The sequence below is a fragment of the Bos taurus genome, chromosome X (assembly GCF_002263795.3).
Source record: "Bos taurus isolate L1 Dominette 01449 registration number 42190680 breed Hereford chromosome X, ARS-UCD2.0, whole genome shotgun sequence".
Taxonomy (NCBI): Eukaryota; Metazoa; Chordata; class Mammalia; order Artiodactyla; family Bovidae; genus Bos; species Bos taurus.
Window position 1 is genome coordinate 101939128 of NC_037357.1, and position 23007 is coordinate 101962134.

General features: G+C 38.4%; 1 protein-coding gene across 8 annotated transcripts in view; it reads left to right on the top strand.

Annotated features, from left to right (window-relative positions):
- Positions 1 to 23007, top strand: part of CASK (calcium/calmodulin dependent serine protein kinase) — a 374286-nt gene that overhangs the window by 239618 nt on the left and 111661 nt on the right. For all 8 annotated transcript variants that reach the window (XM_024987781.2, XM_024987783.2, XM_024987784.2 and 5 more), the window contains exons 6-9: positions 1431 to 1533; positions 7297 to 7472; positions 12157 to 12279; positions 19935 to 20018. In XM_024987781.2, coding sequence (XP_024843549.1) covers positions 1431 to 1533; positions 7297 to 7472; positions 12157 to 12279; positions 19935 to 20018 — 486 coding nt within the window. The remainder of the gene's footprint in view (positions 1 to 1430; positions 1534 to 7296; positions 7473 to 12156; positions 12280 to 19934; positions 20019 to 23007) is intronic.

Below are 23007 nucleotides of genomic sequence, written 5' to 3' on the forward strand. Positions count from 1 at the left end.
TCATACACACTCATACACACATTTATACTCAAGGGCTCATTTTTATTTGTGCTACACTCTATGGTAAAGGTCTTTAAATACCCTTGGACAAAAAATAACTTCTAAAGTATAAAAGAATCCTTCCTACTTTTGTATATCTATCATCAAACATCACTGTGGGTGTACCAGCTCAGAATTTTATTGCATGGGTCTCTTCATGCCCACTATCATGTAGGCTAAACCTGAACTAAAACTGGGTCATTTTATATCTGATCAAGTGTGGGAGAGAATAAAAAATACCTTTATCTTCCAAGCCTGAAGAGGCTTGCCTTTTTCACTAAACCCATATTTTAAGAGAAGGTCATAACATATGTAATGTTAGTCACAGAGAGGAGCATAGTATTTGAGCAGAGACCAAAGTTCCCTACAATTAAATGCCTTCCTGACACCAGCCCCAACAAGGTCCCAGAAAAAGGCAGATGCAGGAGGACTAGGTCCTATAAAGAGACTCTCACTGTAACCAAAAATCATATGATTCTTAGACAGCCCTGGTCAAGCAGCTGCTCCTCAGGGCGGGGTGGGGGAGGGGGTGGGTCTTTACCCTGGACTAGAGGCCAGCCCAGTAGTCTCCTTCCCCCCTTTTCTTTTCTCACTTCCCCTTCCCACAGAGAGGAAGGGCACATCCAGAAAAGAGACCCCAGGAAGGAAGAGCATTGAATTCCAGAAGAGAAGGGCTCAATTAGAGTCATTAAATCTTACTTGGGAGTGGAACGAATAAAGAAAAATAGGATGGTGGGAGAGGGGGCAGAGAAAGGGTCATCAACATCCCCTAAGGGCCAAGATACAGTGGTTCTGTAGATAAAGTCAGATTTCAGGAAACTTAGGTGTAAAATATACTTTTCCTTACACAAATGTAGGCTGTCACTCATTGAGAGAAAATATTGCATGAAAAGGCAGAAAACACATCTGTCTGTCTGCCTTGAACATCCATTCCTCCTGAGTGGTTCCAAGCACCACACCCTAATTTTAGAAGCAAATAATTCCTGAAAAATGTTGGATAAAACAGGTAAGTCTTTGGAGAAATCAGCCAGACATGAGAATAGACAAATAATTCAAGCATCCAAAGTAATTCCAGGAGTTTTTAAAGTATTTTACTATATGGGCTTCCCTGATGGCTCAGTGGTTAAGAATCCGCCTGCCAATGCAGGAGACACAGGTTCAATCCTTGGTCCGGGAAGATCCCCTGGAGAAGGAAATGGCAACCCACTCTAGTATTCTTGCCTGGGAAAACCTATGGACAGAGGAGCCTAACAGGCTACAGTCCATGGGGTCACAAAGAGTCAGACACGACTTAGCGACTGAACAACAAATATGGTCATGTTATTTGGCTTTGTGCAAATTGTTCATTGACAATTAATCATTTTCTTTGGTTTGTTTGTTTTTCTTTTCAGCCCCACTGTGTTCTCCTTGCCTCAAAGGAAAATTCGGCACCTGTTAAACTTGGGGGCTTTGGGGTAGCTATTCAATTAGGGGAGTCTGGACTTGTAGCTGGAGGTAAGAATGCTTTTTTAAAAAATTTCCTTCAAAACCGCATCACTTTATAGGCTGGTGTAAAGTTTTCAAACTAAATATTAGTCTATCCTCAGTGTTTCAGACCATGTTCCACCCCACCCCAAAAAAAGTGCCATAATATAGTTTTGAATTTAATAATTCTATAATCATAATTAGAATTTTAGTCTCTTAAGAATAGACTCCATCTTTTTACTCTTTGTATCCTCAACATTTAACAGGGAAGAGACCCAACATACAGAGATTAAAACAGTACTGGAAGAAGGTGATATTTGAGGCAAAGAGACTTTTAAAGTTGAACTGGCCAAATGAAGTCAAATCTAAAGTGTGTGGATTCACTTCTTTCAGGTTATATCTGTGGCTGATTTTTAATTTCACACTGCTTTCCTCTTTCCACTTGTGAAAGAGTCACACTTAGGCCATCAGTCTGTGTGTTTGGGAAGAGCAAGCAGATATGAACACAGCCTAATTTTATTATTAGCCAAAGCAAACATAACTAGAAAATTCCCATGCCAGAATAAAAAAGGAAGAAAAGTTAAAGCAAACTTTCTTCACCAGTATGCAGAGGTGGATGCTAATTACAGATTCAAGTATTTGGTTTTATTTATTCCTTTCAGTAGATTCCAGCTCAGAATGCTGCCCTGTTTTTAGTTTTGTTCTTTAGTTTTGCAAATTGCTTAGTTCTCCATTCTACCAACTACCAGTCTTCTAGCCATTGCTTTCTATTTTCCATCTCCAAGTACTGCCAGCCTTCACAAAGAGGAAAAATATCAACAGAACCTTTTTAAACCTGTCATCTTTCAAGAATGCTTATATTAAATTCAAATACCTGAAAAATGATAAATATCAAAATAATAATCTTTTACACAGAATATTTCACTTCATTTCATTTACTGTTACTAAAACATCAAAGCAGTATTAACATAGGCCATCTTCTGAAAAATGAGCTATGAGTCATAGTTGTAGTCTTTAAATCATTATTTTACCACATTGCCCTCCAAAATTAAATTGTGTTTAGATTTTCTTCTAGTTTTGGGTTTTCTTCTAGTTAATCATTTCCAAGGATACAAGAAATTGCAAGTTGAGTATTGTTTTGAAAACTGATTATTTTTTCTTCTAATTCTAATGAACTAGTGAATTCAAAACCTATGAAAAGTTTGAAACTTATCATCTGTGATCAGAAGACTGACCACAGGGTCAGGGTAACAACATGCAATTTAACCATAGAATCACTGAATCAGAATTCGAAGAGGCCTTAACTTCTCCAGTCTTGTAAACTAAAGATTGAATTATCTCATAAAATTCCCTGCAAAAGACTGAGCTCTAGTTTAATTCCTCAGGTGGCAAAGAATTCACTGTGTCCCAGGACAGTTCATTCCATTTTTTAAAAGCTCCCTAACTATTGAAACATCCATCCTTGCATTAAACAGAAGTCTATCTTCCTGTAACTTCCACCCAGGAGTCCTACTTCTGGCTTTTGGAGCCACAGTGAGCAATTGTAATCGTTCCACACGATAGTCACTCAGATGCTTAAAAACTGCCATCATATCCGCCTTTTTATCCAAGTTAACTCACCTAGGTTGATTTAGCTGTCATTCCTCACATAAACTACTTCAGTCTCCTGACTGCACCAAGTACGGAGCCAAAACCGAGCACATCTCCAGGCACTTCCAACACATAGAAACTTGAAGCTATCACTGCTTTTGCTGTGGATCTTACATTCCTATTAGCCTCCCCAAATTGCATGAGCTTTTAGGACAACCCTGTTGTAACGCTGGTGGCTCATATTAATCTTGCAATCAACTACAAATCCCAAGTTGTTTTTAAACAAACATTGCTGTTTAACTCTCTCACATCCACTATTTGTACAGATCACCCCCGTGTTAAGACTACACAATTAAATAACAAATTCTGACAATTATATCCTCAAGGTTAATGGGATGATATGATATAAAATGAATTCCTTTTATATGCTGTTATATATATTGGCCATTTAGAGTGACTTTGTTTCTCTTGATTTCAATTTGCATCCTGTTAGCATTAAAGATGGTATGGACTTCATTTTACTATGTACCTTGACTGAAGGGGAAAAACAGATTCATGACTTATCCAGACATTTTTTACATGTTAATCTATTTTCCTAAAGTCCATGAATCTTTCCCATCAAGTTTGTATTTTTAAAGCTGATTTTTAACCCACAGTGTATCAGTTGTGCAAAATTTATTTTTCTCAGTCCTTATAGAGTTAAAATACTTTGTGGTGGTCAAAATACTGTCATTTCTTAAACATACCTTTGCTTGCATTACTACTTCAAGTATTACAGTGTCTTTAAAATGCAATCTAGATATGTAGATAAAGGATAAATGATTTCTCTTATGAAGTTTTCATGTTTAAGACACTTCTGAAAATGTATCAGCTCATTTGCTAATATCTAAAAGAAAGCTATTTTCCTGTTAGATTGGAATCTTTGATCACTGAGTCCTCCAAATCAAAAGTAATTCTGTCCATTATATGTCCTATATAATAAAAACCATTTACATATATTTACATGTTCCCTATCTGAAACTCAGCTGTTTGGAAAACTCACTTATCCAGAATATAACTAGGAACCTAGAAAATAAATTTAATAGCAGCAAGACATTTTCTGCCCTTAATACCTGTTCATGGTTCTCTCAAGTGAACATGTGAAGACACATTCTGAGGCTGACATGCTTCCATTTTTCAGAAAGTTCTGTGGATTGGCATTCCTTCATAGCTTCCACCTGCCTTTCCCTCTGGTTAGAATGCCTTTTGTCATTTTGTGTATCTAGTTAACGAAGTATTCTTAGAAGCAGGCTGATTTTCACCATCCCAAGTTAGGTAACCCTGTTCGTTCTCTCCCATATTCCCATAGCTGTCTGGCCTACATGCCTTCATGTAGCATTTCACGCGGGGATTTGTAATTATATCAAAGACTGAGCTTTGTGAGGGCAAAGGGGGACCATGGCTTATCCCTTGTATGTCCCCAGTGGCCCTAGACCACTGTGTCTAGGACCAAGCAGGCACTTGGGAAATTTTTACTAAGTCAAAGAATCTGGTTTCTAATGAGTTTACAGTTTATAGCAAATTTTATGCAACAAATGAGGAGAAGACAAGGCTAGAGTAAGCACAGTGAAAGAAAAGAAATGAAAGCCTGATCAAAAAAAAAAAAAAATATGTTGAGCAGATACCAAAAGTTGGAAAGCACAGCAGCCTTTTATACTGAAAAAATCAACCTTTATTCTCTGGGGCATGCAATGCATTTTTGGTTCTATACCAGATTTCTTTCATTGGTATCACAATAATAATTCTGAGTCATCAAGAAAAGGTTGAATTATGTGCAGCATCATATATAAAAGAAGTCAGGAAATTATAGAAAGAGAGCCATCCAAAATTCTTAAAGTAAAAAGGGGTGGGTGTGTAAAGATTCAAGTCCTAAAGTATAATGAATATGTACCTATTCAGAACAACTCCCCCTTCCCTGAGGTTCTGGGTAATAAGGTTTTATTATATTATCAAAAAAACTAACATTTAAATTTTTAAATGCACATCTGAAAGTGTCTCATATACAATGACATTTAATTTGGTTTGGTAATTTGGCTTCCCGTTCTTAGAATTCTGTGGTCAGCATCATAAAAATCAAGTGAAAAAAAAAAAAATCAAGTGACCACAAAGAAGGAAAAGTCAAGTGATCACAAACCAGGAAATTGGGGAGGTCAGTATATTTAAAGGGTAATTCCAGTCCTTTCACATTCTACCAATCTGCATGAAATAAATTTTTAAAAATCCACTCCTATAAAATCTTTCTCTTCCCTGGTGGCTCAGGTGGTAAAGAGTCCACCTGCAATGCAGGAAACCCAGGTTCAATCCCTGGGTCAGGAAGATGCCTTGGAGAAGGGAACAGCAACCCACTCCAGTGTTCTTGCCTGGAGAACTCCATTGACAGTGGAGCCTGGCGGGCTCACAGTCCATGGAGTCACCAAGAGTCAGACACGACTGAGTGACTAGCACACATGATGGTCTTTGCCCTTTTCATTTTTATGAGCAAATTCCTTAACCAAAAGACATGTATCTTCCTCAAGGATGAACACTGATTCTCCAATACCATGGTAGTCTTCAATCTAGATAAACGGAGAGAACCTCCCCCTGGTTGGCCAGAGCTGGCCATGGGGGCTCTTAACTAGTCCCAGATTGAGACCTGCATTTTGAGTTGCTTGTAAGAGTCAAGTTGCGTTTCCAAGCAGTATCCCAACCACCAGCAGGTACCTGGCTGGTGCCCTGGTATGAGTACTGTGATCTCTTACCCTGCTTCTCCCCACTTTTACCAGCTCCTGTCCATCAGACCAAGGCACATTTCCCCAAGGGCACTGCCCTGTCCCAGCTGTTCATGAAGTAGGAGGCTTAGTTCTCATCATTTCACACTTCTTTATGTTACTTGAGGAAACTAAATGGGGCAACATGAAAATAAAAATCTTTCCTTCTAACTGGTACAGAGTTTCCTCTGATCTACCATACATTTTAAATAAAAATATTTTCACTCTCTGAATGCTGAACATAATCTCCTCTGTTACGGGGGAAGGAGGGGACCCACAATTTTCAGCAAAGGAACATTCCCAGTACACAAGCTCGGACCTGTTCCCAACCATTTCCATCCTAACCAGGTTTGGCAGTCACCAACAAGACTTTATGATACAGGCTTTCTCTCTAGCTGGATTAGAAGATCTCTGAGGTCTTTTTCCAAACTCTGAACACCATTCTGAGCTCTCCATAAAATTTTGTGCAGTCTTCGAAATAAAAATGATCTTGGACTCAGGATGACGAGGTGGGGGGTGTAGGGAAGGGAGAAGAGGAGGGCACTGGGCCCGCCTAGAGCTAGAAGAGCTGTCAAATCTGGCAGGCAGTCCCCTCCCACAGGAATTTCCCTAGGATGCAAATCTTTTGTTCTACAGAAGAAAAGGGGGTGCTGCATTAAAGATGGCTACTGGTGTGCAAACAACTGCTTTCAGATTCCTTCCTGAAACCTAAGTTTGATAGGAAAAAAGAAAAACACTTTAAAGAAGATAGAAATCAAAGAGAATCAAATGGGAAGAGCCTCATGATTTTGCTTTGGTTTATGTCATATATTTGCTCTCATTCTCTTCCAATATTAATATTTGAAGGAAGCTAAAATCCTATTATAACAAAATATCGTTAACCACTGTTAATTGCTGCAATTAATTCCTAAAATCTACTGAACAGGATTTCGGATTCAGAGTCATATTCCAAGCAAAAGTTCTCAGCATTAGGTTTAATTTCAGAATTTGTTTGGCAGTCAAAAGTAATCTTTTTGTCCACAGATATTTTCTCACTTGTTCCCCCCTCTCCCTGCCACTGTCTCTGCTCTGTATTCTTTAGTAATTATTTTCAAACATGTGAAAACAATAAAATTTAAACAACTTCTTCATGATGTAAGAAATAGGTAAATATTTACCATGCACCTTGCAGAATTCAGTAGGAAGTAGCAGTGTTAGAAGACAGAGTACCTGTCTCTCCTGGGCTCAGTATTTTCAAGAGGTGATAAATAAGTTTTTTCTTTCTGCCTTTTTTTCCCTTGATTTTATAGAGGAGGGAAGAGGTGGTAATATTTACATCGTTAAACTTGTCATTCACACTGTTATTTTCAGTTTTCAAATAGGGGGAAGCTCATTTTATGTAAACATTTTTTCCTTGATGTTGTCATTTTAAATATAGGGCGCGTTGGAACACCTCATTTTATGGCCCCAGAAGTTGTCAAGAGAGAGCCTTATGGAAAACCTGTAGATGTCTGGGGTTGTGGCGTGATCCTTTTTATCCTGCTAAGCGGTTGTTTGCCTTTTTATGGAACCAAGGAAAGATTGTTTGAAGGCATTATTAAAGGAAAATATAAGGTAATATATTATGAATGTTTTATTTTTCCATTGAGATTAAATTATTCTGAAAAAAAAAGTTTTAAGTTGTTGTCTCTCTTTGGATTGTTTATTGATGGTCAACATAGTTACCCAGTCAGAGAAAAGTTTTTTGCTTGCATCTTTGATCCACTAGCCTTGTTAGGCAACAAAGCTCTCAAGTAAATTTCAGAGTCGATCGCAGCCAAATTATCATCCAGATGACTGGCTTTAAAAAAAACCATTGCCTCATACCTCCCTTCTCATTCCCTCTGTGCTGCCTCCTGTCTGTCCCACGTATTTGGATTCTAACTCTGTGTTTAGTCCAGAAAACAGGGACCCGACTTGTCTTTGATACAATATAAAGACCGGAGACCCGACCCGATGGATGTTCCCCTTTTCCTCCACATTCTGGGCCCTCAGAGTCACAAAGCCACACGACAAGTCAAAATCTTTGACCACAAGTACATTCTAGTGAAACTGCCTGTTTGGCTAACTCAAATTCATAATAATTTGTTTGTGCCCCACTTATTTCAAATAAAATTCTAGTTCAGGGAAAGAATTTGGAATACTCCTTGGAATTTACTGTGAGAGAATGTGAGCTTTTATTTTACCCTGGGTAAGGTGTCTGTGACAGACTCGAGCCCAGATTTTAAAATATCCATTAGCTGTCTGGTGATTGAACCCATTTATTCAGGCTGAGCTGGAGCATAAACTTCTTTGGCCCTTCTTTGTGTAATTTGAGAAAAGGGCTTTATTTTTATTACTTCATTTCTAAAGTAAAATGGAAATTTCATCCAGGTAATTTTAGTAATTCTTTATCTTACTTTTAGATTTAGTGTCTATTAACCTTTATTTGTTTTTGCTCTAGCATGCATGTTATTTTATTGCATTTTATGTAGTCAGCCAGCACAGCTGAAAAATTTTCCATTTACCTTCCAGGATAAACTGAAATGCCAGTATCACAACTGCATTTCATAATGTAATTTAGAGCCATTTCGGTGTAATTTAAATATTTATATTCATCTCTGGCTACTGTGAATTGGAAACTACATGTACTGTTCCCAGACTTCTGATTAGTACATTATTACTTTCATTACTAAATAATTTAAGAAGCCATTACTGACGTCATGAGTGGCTATACCAAAAAGACCTGGGAGGCTCTTGGAAATCAGCCTGGGGTTGGTCTCACTACCCTAGCTTTTACACTGTATTGCCCCGTGCCGCCTTGTATGGCTGATGGAATGCGATACTCTGTATGGGAAGCACAGAAGAGTATGTGTCTGGATATCAAATCAGGGCAGTTTATTTTGAGGAAGTTCTCCTTCCTCCCGTTATTATTAACACATGCACTTTCTATTCAACAAAATCACTGTTTTCATTTTCGGCCACGCCTGGTAACATAAAAACCAAACACATAGGTTTATATTCATATAACACTACACTCCAAAACTGTGAGGCCCCTAAAGTATTTTTTTCTCTGTTCCTCAGTAATGTTAGAATTTTATATGGGACTTGACAAAACTTAAGGGGAAAAAATAAATGAAGGTAAAGTAATTTCAGAGTTGTGGCCTTATTCTTTAAACCGCAACTGAAGCTTGTGGAAGGAAGTCAATGAGAATGGTTTGTACTTTTTTTCCTTGTGTACCATCAGCTTATATATAAAGGTACACAGGTTTGTCTTTATTTAGATGAAGATCTATGGGAAAACTCTGTTAACAGAGAAAGACGTTTTCCATATAGGTTTTTCTGCTTCTCTTAGAGTCAGTTGACCATTGGAAATAAAATCAATCCTTTCAAGGTAAGTAAAAGTCTCAGGAAACTGCTTGTAAGTAATCATCTCCCTTCAATGCCTGGAAATTGTGAGTGGCTATCAGGAATGCACGGTTATGGCTTTCTCGTTGAATTTTGCCAAGTGAAATCACAGATACTAACATGTGAAAATAAACACAGTAATTCTATCAGTGTAATAATAATACTAGCAATAATGATAGCTAACTCATACATACCACTTACTATGTTCCAGGAACTGTTCTAAGCACTTTACTTATATTAACTCTTTTCATCCTCACAGTGACTTATGACGTAGGTACCATATAATAAAATCTCCCACCTGCCTTCTTGAGCTATAAGCATTTGCTAATAATAGAATTCTTCCTTTGTATTTGTTCAGTTGCTAACTTCCTGGTTTCCAAGGCAATGTGCTTCATTCCAACAGCTTCTTGGTATTTGATTTTGTCTATTTTTAAAGCATTGAATAGTTATCTTTGTTTAGAAAAAAATTTGGACTAGTCAAATATGTCCAAAAGTTTAACTGTTTTAAAATGTTCTATTCTTAGTATTTCAGCATAATATAGTCAGATGGATGGTGGCAGCTATACTATAATTTCTGTACCTGGGGGTTTAAAGTTAATAACATATTACTTTTACTTGGCTAACCTCACCTCTCGCTTATACTCATGGCTTTCCTTACAAAGGCGCCAGGTTTTCAGTAGCTGAGTCTGAAGTACAGATCCATCTTTACTATGTGATGACTCTATTGGGCCTTTAAAAAAAATACTATGATTGTGTCAGCATTCATTTTTAAATTTTTACTACTGAAAATTTCCAACAAAATAGTAGAGGTAATAGTATAATGAACCCACAGTTTTAATATTTATCAACATCCAGCCAATATTGTTTTATCTATATTCTACATGCTACTGTATTATTTTGGAGCAGATCTCAAAAATATTTTACCACCCTGGTGGTTCTTAACAACAACAAAAATTAAAAATCCTTGATCTCTATGAGTATTTTCAAGAAAATTTTGATGACATATTTTAAATGTAATATATTTAAAATGTCAGAGTTTATAAACTACTACTAGTCTTAAATAATTTTAACTTTTTATTCTCGTTTACTAGCTTACTTGATCTTTTAAGGTCGATAGGAGAGAATACTTTAGCTAAAATATATGCTAACATTTAATTTCAATTAATTTTTTATAAAGGACAAAAATATATTTCCCAAAGTGTATAAAAGATACAATGTCACCTTATATCACTTGTTTCTGGATATCCAATTGGTGTCTACACAGCAGGAGTTCTCAGCTGCCTCGCTTTCATATTCAAATAATTAAGACTGCTTTATAGCCCTGTTTTGTTCTCCCTTATATATTCAAGGGCTTCCCTGATGGCTCAGATGATAAAGATATACTCGACCTCCTAAATTAATATCAGCTACTCTTTTCTGCCAAAGAGAAAACCCTGGATTGGGCTCCCTCATGAAAAGGACCAGGGAGTATACTTCTCAACCTCTGCTCACTTCAGAAATCTTACGACCACTTTCAGATGGTTTCTCAACACCTTTCCTGAGGACAGATCATTCAGACATGAAAGAGAACATCATCTCCAAGATGGAAAAGAGGAAGCAAGGCTGTCTAAGCCCCATCTAATCACTCGCCTCCCTATTTCAAACTTGTCAACCGATCACAGTTTCAATAGGATGACAGTATTTCAACAGTCTCACGGCATTCACTTTTAATTAAGGGATCTGACAAGAGAAGTGACTACCGCTTAGAATTCTGCCTGTTAAGACAAAGAAGATGGAACATTTTCCACTCTCTATCTACTAGAACAAAGCCTCACATTAGCCAGAGCAAAATGTCTGACGCTAAACCTTGGCCAGATTATAATGATTCATGTGTACTACAAGCGGTGATTTTATTTGGCTTTAAAGTGTTACGGACTTTATTCTGCATCTTTCTCCCATAGAAAGTGACATGGGTCTCTGGCCGGTTAAAGCCATGGCATTGCTTAAAGCTTCTGGCAACGGACAGCTCCTACGTGCTCAGTCAGTCAGTTTCCTGATATTAAATAGGGAGTGAGACCCTGCTCCATCTCTTCCCGCCTGTCCCCACTTGCCTTCCCAACTCCAAACCCCAAGCATTCCTTTCCATTTCTTCTGGTTCCTGGTCTCAGACATACCCCTTTTCCCAGGAGTCTTCCAACTCTTTTCCTCAGAGATCCACAGCCTTGCTCACAAGTCCTGTGTCTTAGGAACAACTCATAATTTATTTTTTTGTTTGGCTTTAGGCGACTTACCTTGTAGCTTAGTTGTCTCATCTCTAAAAGAGGAAAAAAAGTCACTTCACTAAGAATAATATACAAGTAAATTGGGTTTTTTGTAAGGCCTATAGTAATATATTTTTTCCTAAATGCTGAAAATGACATACAGTGACCAAAGTATCCTATTAATAAAAGCTGCTTGTGTGGCTTCACGGTTATTGCTAATTCCCAGTTTTAAAAACAAAATATTAAAAACACTTCTTTAAAATGTTTAAATTTTATTTTAGTCCTTTCTAGATCAAAGTATTCTCATCTCCTTAGAGTCTAGATGCTAGACTTTTTATTTTACCTGAGATAGAGCCTGGAATCGTGAACATTCTGTTCTTTAATTATTAAAAATGTTATTATATATCTAATCAGAATATGTATAAAGAATATTTACTGATGCAAATTCTCATGTGTTGAACAACAGGAAATGCATGACCTCAGTCGTCTTCTTCCTTAGAAAGCAAGTCTTTAGAATCCGATTTCTCTACTTTGCTACCTGAATCTTATTTGCATTGAAAGAATGTAGGGATATTAACAGTGAACATTAACGTCTCACTGAACCTGTGTAATTTTCCTTTCCCCCTCTTCAGATGAATCCAAGGCAGTGGAGCCATATCTCTGAAAGTGCCAAAGACCTCGTACGCCGAATGCTGATGCTGGATCCCGCCGAGAGGATCACCGTTTATGAAGCACTGAATCACCCATGGCTTAAGGTATGTGAGCTCACAGGTGGCCATCTGCACTTGGTTTGGACAGTCCAGTGACAAGGATGCATTACTCTGTAAGGTGCCCCTTTCCACCCTTTTTTTTCCTGAGCATTTTTCATTAGTTTTGTTCACCTTATTTACTGTTTCTGTGCATTCTCTGTAAACATCTAAGAGGATGTACCATTTGAGTGACATTCAGCTTCATTACAAGAGGGTACTAAAGAGGATTAAGGCAAAATCCATCCCAGAGGAAGGCTTGTTTGTTCTCTACCAACACATCTTCCAAGGATGCACAACATGAACAACAGAAGGAGCACTTAGTATGTGATATTTACAAAGCGATTATCATTGCTTTGGTTGTGACTGTATACTTTATAGCATTATTTTTATTTCAGTAGATCCTAGATACAGATTTATTTTCTTAAGAAAAAGATTTTTTAATTTTATTATTTATGGCTGTGCTGGGTGCTTCCCTGGTGGCTCAGACGGTAAGGCATCTTCCTACAATGCAGGAGACCTGGGTTCAATCTCTGGGTTGGGAAGATCCCCTGGATAATGAAATGACAACCACTCCAGTACTCTTGCCTGGAAAATCCCACGGATGGAGAAGCCTGGTAGGCTACAGTCCATGGGCTCGCAAAGAGTCAGACACGACTGAGCGACTTCACTTTCACTTGGCTCTCCATTGCTACATGCTGGCTTTCTCTAGTTGCAGCAAGAGGGGACTACTCTCTAATGTGGTGTGCAGGCTTCTCGTCACAGGGACGTCTTATGTTGTGGAGCAGGAGCTCCACGGTGTGTGGGCTTCAGTAGTTGTGGCTCACAGGCTCTAGAAAAAGCAGATTTTAAAAGTTCTTTTTATATCCCAACCTGCCAATGAAGTATCACTATTAAAGAAAATTATAACTTGGGACTTCAGTGAGATAGTACTATTTGATGAAGACATTACAGTGTTCAACAGTTCCAGGAAATTCTCACTTTACAAGTGAGAAAGCTAAGCCTCAGGTTAAAGATCTTGCCCCAAGTCACAAAAGTTGTTGATGTTGGAACCAGGATTCAGCCTACTACACCCTTCCCCTTGTACTCAGGATCCTATCCCTATCCTATGCCCTTCCCTGCATCAGCACCTTCCTATCTCTGTGGGATCTAACAAGCTACCATTTATTTTCATTATACACACACATGTTCTCCTAACCCTACAACCCGCTCCAGCCTCTGCCCCTATTCTCTACTCCCCTTGACAGCGAAACTCCTAGAAAGTGTTATTTCTACTCACTTTCCTCAGTTTCTCCCATCACTTTCTCTTGAACCCACCCTAGTCAGGGTTGCAATCCTACCAGCTCCACTAAAATAGCTCTCGTCAAGTCGTCAAAGCACCAGTGAACTTCACGTTGCTGAGTCTAGTGGTCAGATCTCATGATTCTCCCTCTTGGCATATCAGCATTTGGACATCCATACTTCTGGAACTCTGTCCTCCCTTGGTTTCAGGGCACCTCTCTCCCTGGTTTCCCTTCTTCCTCTGTGGCAGCCCCTTCCAGATCCTGCTGATTCCTCCTCACCTCCCTGCACCATCTTCACAATGGAGCGCTACAGCCCGTTGCTCTTCCGCTTCCTGTCTACACTCAGACCCTTGGAAAGTGAGAGTGAAAGTTGTTCAGTCGTGTCTGACTCTTTGTGACCCCATGGACTATACAGTCCATGGAATTCTCCAGGCCAGAATACTGGAGTGGGTAGCCATTCCCTTCTCCAGGGGATCTTCCCAACCCAGGGACCAAACCCAGGTCTCCTGCACTGCAGGTGGATTCTTTACCAGCTGAGCCACCAGGGAAGCCCCAGATCCTTGAAGACCTCATCTATTAATAGTTTTAATGGGTTCTAATGCTATCTGTACAAACTGAGTTTATACCTTTAGGCTAGACCTGTCCCCTGAAGTATTATTAATTTAGTTGACCATTTTCACTCCCTCATACCTCTCTGACTTCACCCCTTCCTACTCTCCTCTTCTCACTTTGTTCCCTCATGCCGGCCTCCTCGCTGCTCCTCAGACAGCAGGCCCACACTTGCCTCAGCGCCTGTGTTAGTCGTGCCCTTTCCCTAGAATACTATTCCCCAAGCTATCTTCATGGCTTATTCCCTCACCATCTTCAGTCTTTGCTTAGATAGCAGCTTCTTAGTGAGATCTTCCCTGACCACCCAATTTAAAATTTGAGGGAAGATATGTCCCCTGCCACCAGTATGCCTTACCCCTCTTCCCTGCCTTACTTTTTTTCCATAGCATTGGTCACCATGAGACATACTTACATTTTACTTATTTCTCTGTCTACTTCCATAAAATATAAGCTGCATACAGAGCAGGAATTTTTGTCTCTTGGTTCACTTCTGTATAGAACCTTTGAAAGTGTTTGACATGTAGTGTGTGCATGCTAAGTCACTTCAGTTGTGTCCGACTCTTTGCGACCCTATGGACTATAGCCCGCCAGGCTCCTCTGTCCATGGGATTCTCCAGGCAAGAATACTGGAGTGGGTTGCCATACCCTCCTCCAAGGGATCTTCCCCACCCAGGAATCGAACCTGTCTCTCTTATATCTCCTACATTGGCAGATGGGTTCTTTACCACTAGCGCCACCTGGGAAGCCCCTGACATTTAGTAGGTGCTCATAAATATCAGTTAATGATTTCATGAGTGAATGTATAAATGTATTCACACTACTATACCATGCTAGCTCCCCAGAAATTATGCAAAATAATAATATTTAAGTATAGGTTTATAGTGTATCTTAGCAGTGATGACATGGGATAATAGTATGATTGAACAATGTTGAGATTCCAGTAGATCTTGATTCTCCTTAAGAATATTACTTTTCACATCAGCATTCAATCCTCTGATACTCAGCTTTAGTTATTCTCGACGAGTTCCCCAGCTATAGTTATTCCTGACTTCCTCCAGAAAAGAGTGAAATACTTCCTCCAGAAGAGAGTGAAAGTGAGATACTTTCTTAGTACTTATTTTCTCCCAGAAATAAACAGTTCAGGGAACCTCCTGATTTTCCTTTGCTTTTCTCAGTTTCTTATCGTGAGGATCTTTTTTTGTTTGCAGCTAGTTTAAATGCCAAGTAACAGTGAAAATGGCAGCCATATTAGTCATTTTTAATATCCTTTGGAAAATTTGGCTTTCATTATCTTGCATATGTTGACTAATAATATTTATTTTTGGGAACTCTTATCCCTGCAATGATTATAGTTCTTTTGCCAAATAATCTGAGCTTAATAGACAACAGATTTCTGGCACCAGAAAGACAAAAGACAAAAGTGTCAGTAACTTAAATGAAAAAATTCCTGAAGACTGTTCACTACAGTGTGTTTTCTGAAGATGGAAGAATTCAATGAGAATGTTATCAAGCTGATGAGAACAGGCTTATGGCTCATGTTATATTTCAGTACTTTTCCATGTATACTTTTAAATCATTGCTGTGCATAGAAGTGGTGGTAATTTAGCAATGGCTAAAATTTAAGCTAAAGTTTAAATATGAAAAACTCCTGAGTAACTGCAATGTAAAGAAATAAAATGATGAAAATCCTTGTAGTAAGGAGTACCAAAAGTCATGACACCACTGTTTTGTGTCAAAAAAAAAAGTATTATTTCTTTGGCAAGACCACAAAAAAGTCCTATTCAATCATGACATATAAAATGAGAATTTGATTAAATAGACCAATTAATATGTGAATGTCTTGAAGTTATTAAATTATACCTGTTTAATACTTTTATCTAAATTAGTGCTGTTTGCTGTAAATATTCATTCCAACAAAAGACCAACTAAGATTGTAATTGTCTCACAGATAATTAAGCTCTTTTCACACCCTTTGTAGCCTTAATATGTAGATTCCAAGTATATTGACCATAATAAAGATGAAAAGGGTATTTATATTAGCCTAATCAATTTGAATTTTGGAATAATCAGTCAACACATCGATTAAATGTGTATTTAGCATCTCGTGTGCACAATGGATAGTGAATCAAACACTTCTTTAAATGCAAGACACATTGCTAATAACATTTTTCTGAATTCATATCACATTACTGTTAGTTTCAGGTAGGATTATTTAATCTGGAAAATATTATTTTTATTCTTTCGTCTTAGTTTTATAATGCTGTGGAGTTAATATTTACTTGTTTTGTGGTAAGAGGTACGTTAATAGACTTTTTTTTAATCTTATGATTTCATCTGCTTAGAAAATATCAGGAATCATAATTTAAGCATAATTTTATTTAAAGAAAATTTTTACTGTATCATTCTCTCCCTTTTCACTTCACTGTCTGTTATCTTCTAAACTTAAGGCATGGTGAGACTGTGAAATGGAATTTCAAATGCTGTTGATATAACATAAAGACATAGAAAGATAACCTCAAAGAAGTCACACATGAGAGGCATCTCACAAGAATACGGAAGTATGGGCCCCAGAAGACTAACGGGGAGCGTGAAAAGTCACTGTCGGCCAGTGCTACCCACTAGCTAGTGGGGAGGGAGGCTGCACAGGTTAATACGACTAAAAGGGCCACATACCCAAAGTGGAAGGCACAGAGAAGGCACAGCATTATAAGTGTTCAGGGTATTCAGGGAAGGGGTCAGGAAACACTGGTATAATACAAATGTCAGCTATTTAAATAGGGTTGCAGCAGACTGAAAATTTGGCTTGAGGGAAGAATATATCTAGAATGCCAAATTTGGTACTTTAGATATTAGGGTATAGAGAGTAAAAAGCTACTCCAAGCTTTTGAGTGATGCAAAATTATATGAGCAACATGCTCATGTAATTCCTTTGGACACTGTGCACAGGTGGGTTACCTGTCAGGATACAAGCAATAGAGGCAAAAAGGTCCTATAGAAGCCGGTCTGTCCAGTCAGGAAGTGACAGGGGCCAGAACTGGGGAGTCATAGTGGGAGTGGGAAAGAAGTGTCCAAACTGAGAGCGATTAAGGAAGATTGATGAGGCTTGGTGAGTGATTGGAGATATTCAGAATTAGGAAGCCTACAGAAGGGTTAAAGCCTGTAGAGTATAAGTGTTTAAATTTAATTTATTTGAGATTTTCCTGGTTCTTAGTATGAAGAGTAATTTTGGATAGTGTGCTGGGCATTTTTAGTATTATTATGTTATGAGACTATGATTCTTCTTTAAATCTTCTATTTTGGTAGGCAGTTAACCCAGTTGGATTCAGAACACACGTCTTACCCCATTTTTACACACTATGATTCAAATGCCAGTTTCGTTTTCAATGTCTTTGCAGTACTCATCTAGTCTGTCCTTCTTGTATGCTACCCAGGGGCTCACCAAGTGTTGGTGAGGATGTTGAACAACTGGAACTCATACCTGTTGTGGGAATGTAAAATGGTACAGCCATTTTGGAAAACTATTGCACAGTTTCTTAAAAAGTTAAACATATTCTTATAAAATGACCTAGCCATTCTACTCCTACATGTTTACCTAAGAGAAATGAAACTTAGGTCCATACAGAGATTTGTACATTAATGTTCATGGCATCCTTATACCTAACAGGCAAAAACTGGAAACAGCCCAGGGTGCATCAACAGGTGAATGGATAAAGAAGTTATGGTACATCTATTCAATAGAATGGGCTTCGCTGGTGGCTCAGACAGTAAAGAATCTGCCTGCAGTGCAGGAGACCTAGGTTCGATCCCTGGGATAGGAAGATCCCCTGGAGGAGGGCATGGCAACCCACTCCAGTATCTTTGCCTGGAGAATGCCCATGGACAGAGGAGCCTGGCGGGCTACAGTCTATGGGGTTACAAAGAGTCAGACACGACTGAGTGACTAAGCGCAGCACATTCAATGGAATACCCCCAGCAATAAAACAGAATGAACTATTGATACAGGCAACAATGTGGGTGAAGCTAAAATATTTAGGCAGAGTGAATAAAGTTGGATAATAATTAATATGTACTGTATTATCCCATTTATGTAAAATCCTAGAAGATGAAAACTGATCTAAAGTAACAGAATAGATCAGTGATTGCCTGGGGATGGGGAAGGGGGTGACAAAAGAGACACAAGAAAGAATTTGAGAGTGTTGGATGTGTCCATTATGGTTGTGGGGATGGTTTTATGTTTGTATACGTATGTCAAAACTTATCCCATCGTATATGTGCAGTTAATTGTATGCTAATTATACCCGAAAAAGTAAAACTTCTTCAGGAAGACAAACTACATTCAGAGTCTATCTCCCTTTCACTGTCTTTATTGTTTCCATCTGGTTTTATCCATCTTCATTTCCCCCCTGGATTACTACAATAACCTCCTAACTGTTCTCCATGCTTTTTTTTTTTTTTTAACTCTCTCCCCTTTCCAATCTAGTCTCAACACAACAGCTAGAGTATTCCTCTACATTGTCAGATCACGTCACTCCAGCTGCAAACCCCCCAGTTGCTCCATCTCGCACTCAACATAAAAGCCAAAGGCCCCTGGTGGCCTGCACCAGCCTTGCCACTTGTCTAGTCTGATCTACTATTTACTCCACACATGAGTCTCCTTGCTGTTTATTGATAATTTCAGGCACACTGTCTCCTTTGAAAGGCCTTTGCACGTAGTTGTTCTATCTGCCTAGGCCACTCTCCTCACCTCTTGGATGTCACGTTCTCATTTGGGTCATACTTTGACCACCCTACTTTAAATTGCAATGCACCTTTACCCTGACTTCCCTTTTGCTTTATTCCATAGCACTCTTAACATACTCTATAATTTCCCTTCTTTGTATTTTCTTATCTTCTCCCATTAAAATATGAATGACATCAGGGCCAGAATCTTTGTTAAGGTTTTGTTTACTTGTTAATCCCAAGTGCATAGAACGATGCCTGGCACATAGTAGGTACTCGAGAAATATTTCTAAAATAAGTACCTGTAGCATAAAATCTTCAAGATACATTGACAAATTAGAACCAAAGAGGGCAATAAGGAGAATGACAGGAGATTTGAAATACACATGAGAAGTTGGCAACTGGAGATGTTACCACAGAGAAGAATAGATTCACTGGGAAGCATGAACCCCCTCATAACTACTAAAGGGGTATTATATGGAAGAGGGATTGTGTTTACTCTGTGATTCCCAAAGAGAAGAGCTAGTCCAGACAAGCCACAGGTGGGCTGAATAAGAATTTTTTCACGTTCTTAAAATTGTAGTGGGCTGCCATAAAGTAATACTCTCCTACTGTATGAAGTCAAACAGAGTGATCATCCATCAGAGATTGAAGGGGATCCCACATGGAGAAATGGTTGGATTAGAATGGGCTTGATAAGTTTGTCCTAGTTTGAAGATACTGTGACTTTTCTTTTAAAATCCAGTTATTCTTGACAACTCAGAATGCTGAATTAGTTGTGAGTTAATTTCCTAAAGGCTCGTTTTACCTGACAAGATTGTGTCAACTTCATACCTTCATAATAATTATAATAAATTATTTTAGCCACATAGCCATGTATCTGAAAAATTACATGGACCATTATTTTAGCCCTTTGTTATTGATGAAGATGAAATACTATTTTACTATCAGTTTTGACCTTCATATCCAATTGGGCTTGTTGTTTATTTTAAATTTAGCTTCTTCACTTTTTTAAAGAGCTATGTGTGTTTATTATCTTTCATATTTTTTTAGGAGCGGGATCGTTATGCCTACAAGATTCATCTTCCAGAAACAGTAGAGCAACTGAGGAAATTCAATGCACGGAGGAAACTAAAGGTAAATTAAATCAGCAAAAAGCCAGACAGAGGCATTTGCTGATATTTGTATTCTTTTTCAGTGCCCATAAATATTATACTGCTGTTGGCTGTAGTTTTCTTACAGCCAAATTCTCAATGCCAAAATTTACCAGTATTTCAGTAAGATTTGGGTTTTTTTTAAATAATGTAAGGTAATATCTAAGTAAATCCCAGCAATAAGTTATAATAAATGGAAGATGAATCACATTTTAGAGTTATATTATCTTTAAAAATTCATAGCAGAGATATAATTACTTTAAAAATAGGAACTTGCTATTATCCACTATTGTTGAATTTTAATCTAGGCCACATTTTCTCAAACTTAAATATTTTGACAGAAAACATAAGTTTAGTTCAATGGAAACAACACAAAATTAGAATTGGAACTAGGATTGAACAACCATCAAAAAGCAGTAAAAATCCCCACAACCTTGGTCTACTAGAAAATATTTCCAGATCACTTTTCTCGCTTTTTCTTTATTCTTCCTAGGATACCTTTCTCCCATTTACCATACTCCCTATCCTCCAAACCACTGGAAAAGAAAAAAAGCACTATTACTTCATTTGGACAGCCCATTTGACTTTAAAAGGTTTTTGAGGTTTTTGAAAAAGACCCAGAATAAGATAATGGAATCTTTACAGCACTGGACAAAAATCTTAAGGGACAGCATTTCCCTCCTCCCTGCAACAAAGGAAACGATTATATTATGGTCTTAAAATTAACTCAGGTTTGACTTACTTTGATTTCTATTAAAAAACTTAACTCTGTTCTCTAAGTGGTTGATTAGATAAGAGTCCTCCTTAGCCATGTGACTCCTGAAAGCTGTAAAACTTTTCTTCATAACTATTTTCAGATACTTCATAAGTTGCAATAATATTTATTCATTCACTAGTAGTTGACCCTTGAAATATGTTGTGAATGATTGCCTTCAACTCTAGATTTATAAGAATGTTTTTATGAATTTTTGGAAAACTATGTAAGCCACAATATTATCACACAGAGCCGAACTGGCCAACATATTAGCCACTAGCCACACGTAATTGTTAAAATCTAAGTGAAGTAAAAGGATTATTTTTTAATACTTATTTTTTATTTGGCTGCATCGGGTCTTGGTTGCAGCACACAGGCTTCTCTCCAGCTGTGGTACGTGGGCTCAGTAGTTGTGGCGTGCAGACTTAGTTGCCCCGCAGCATGTGGATTGAACCTCCGTCCCCTGAATTGGCAGGCAGTTTCTTAACCACTAGACCACCAAGGAAGTCCCCTAAATTAGTTAAAATTATTAATTTGTTGTTGTTCAGTCACTCAGTCATGTCTGACTCATTGTGACCCCATGCCAGGCTTCCCTGTCCTTCACTATCTCCCAGAGTTTGCTCAAACTCATGTCCACTGAGTCAGTGATGCCATCCAACCATCTCGTCCTCTCCAACTATCTTGTTCTCTGTAATCCCTTTCTCCTCCTGCCCTCAATCTTTCCCAGCATCAGGGTCTTTTCCAGTGAGGCGGCTCTTCAAATCAGGTGGCCAAAGTATTGGAGTTTCAGCTTCAGCATCAGTCCTTCCAGTGAATACTCAGGGTTGGTTTCATTTCGGATTGACTGGTTTAATCTCCTTGCTGTCCAAGGGAGACATTAATCATTACATTATTTAAATTATTAATAAATAAAAGATCTGTTCCTCAGTCACACTAGAACATTCCAAGCGTTCAATAGCCTAGTGGTGCCGTATCAGATAATGCAAGTATAGCCTGTTTCCATCACTGCAGAAAGTTCTACTGGAGAGTACAATTGTAGAGTAAGGGCAATTCTAACATGTCACTGTTGGGGTTTATTATTCCCAGTTAGCCTTTCTCCTAGGTGATTTTGCAGTCAGGAGGTTCAGACTGGCTCTTCTCTATTTACTTTAAAAATCCTCGGCAGAAAAATAATTATTGATAACATGCTGTTATTGAGATGGTGCCCAAAGAAGTTTCCCAAGACTCTGGGGTTTTGTTTGTTTGCTTGCTTTACTATACACCTGAACCAGTGCAGGCTACAAAAGAAAAAAAAAATCGTAGCCAAAGTGAAATTTGGTCAGCCATTTTCTAAATTAGTTTCTTTCCCAAAGAAGCTATTAACTATACCTCTGTCTCAAGTCTTTCCTGAAGTCTTTTTAACTCTGATGTTGCTTTGGCCTATGTGATATTACCCTGTCTGAGACTGAACCTCTCATTGCCCAAGTACAAGCCTTTTACCGCAGGGCTCAGGCTTGCCTCATCACAAGAAATACATGCTGTATTTCTCCCAGTGCCACAGAATCGGACTTGGGCCTAAAATAGCCAAAGTGGTGACTAAGATTCATTTGGACAGGAGCAAGCTGTCACAGCAGAGAGGGGTCATGTGAATTTACCACATCCCTTTGCAGGCCTATTTAAAATTTTAAGACCCACCAAACAACCTAGAATTAGGAACATCAGCAGACTTGTCATTGAGGTTTTTTCAGCTTCTGGTAAAGCTGCATCCCATTCAGTGATTCAGTCACCCTGGTTAAAGCTGGTTATACCTACTCTCCTCAAAAAACTCTTTCTCATTCTGCCACTTCTAGGAGCTTCTACAACAAAGATTGCAACTTTCCTGGCTTTCAGAGCCCACCGCCCAATTTATTTTCACAAGTGAACAGCTAGGTACCCATCCTTCTACTCAGACACTATTTTTAAGCTCATCAAATGGTGGAAACAACCTAATTATTATGATTCCCTTTGAAGTGATTAAAAGGGAAGTTCACAGAAAGCAGTAGAAAATTGATTTTGTAATTAAGTCAGAGGTAGGAAATTTTGTAGCAAGAAGAAAGAGGAGTACAGCATTCAGAGAAAGAATGGCCTCTAGAGCTACATTGCCTGAGGTGAATCCTGACTCTGACACTAGCTGTGTAACCTTGAACGAGTTATTTCAATTCTCTGTGCCTCAGTTTCCTTATCTATAAAATGGGGATGA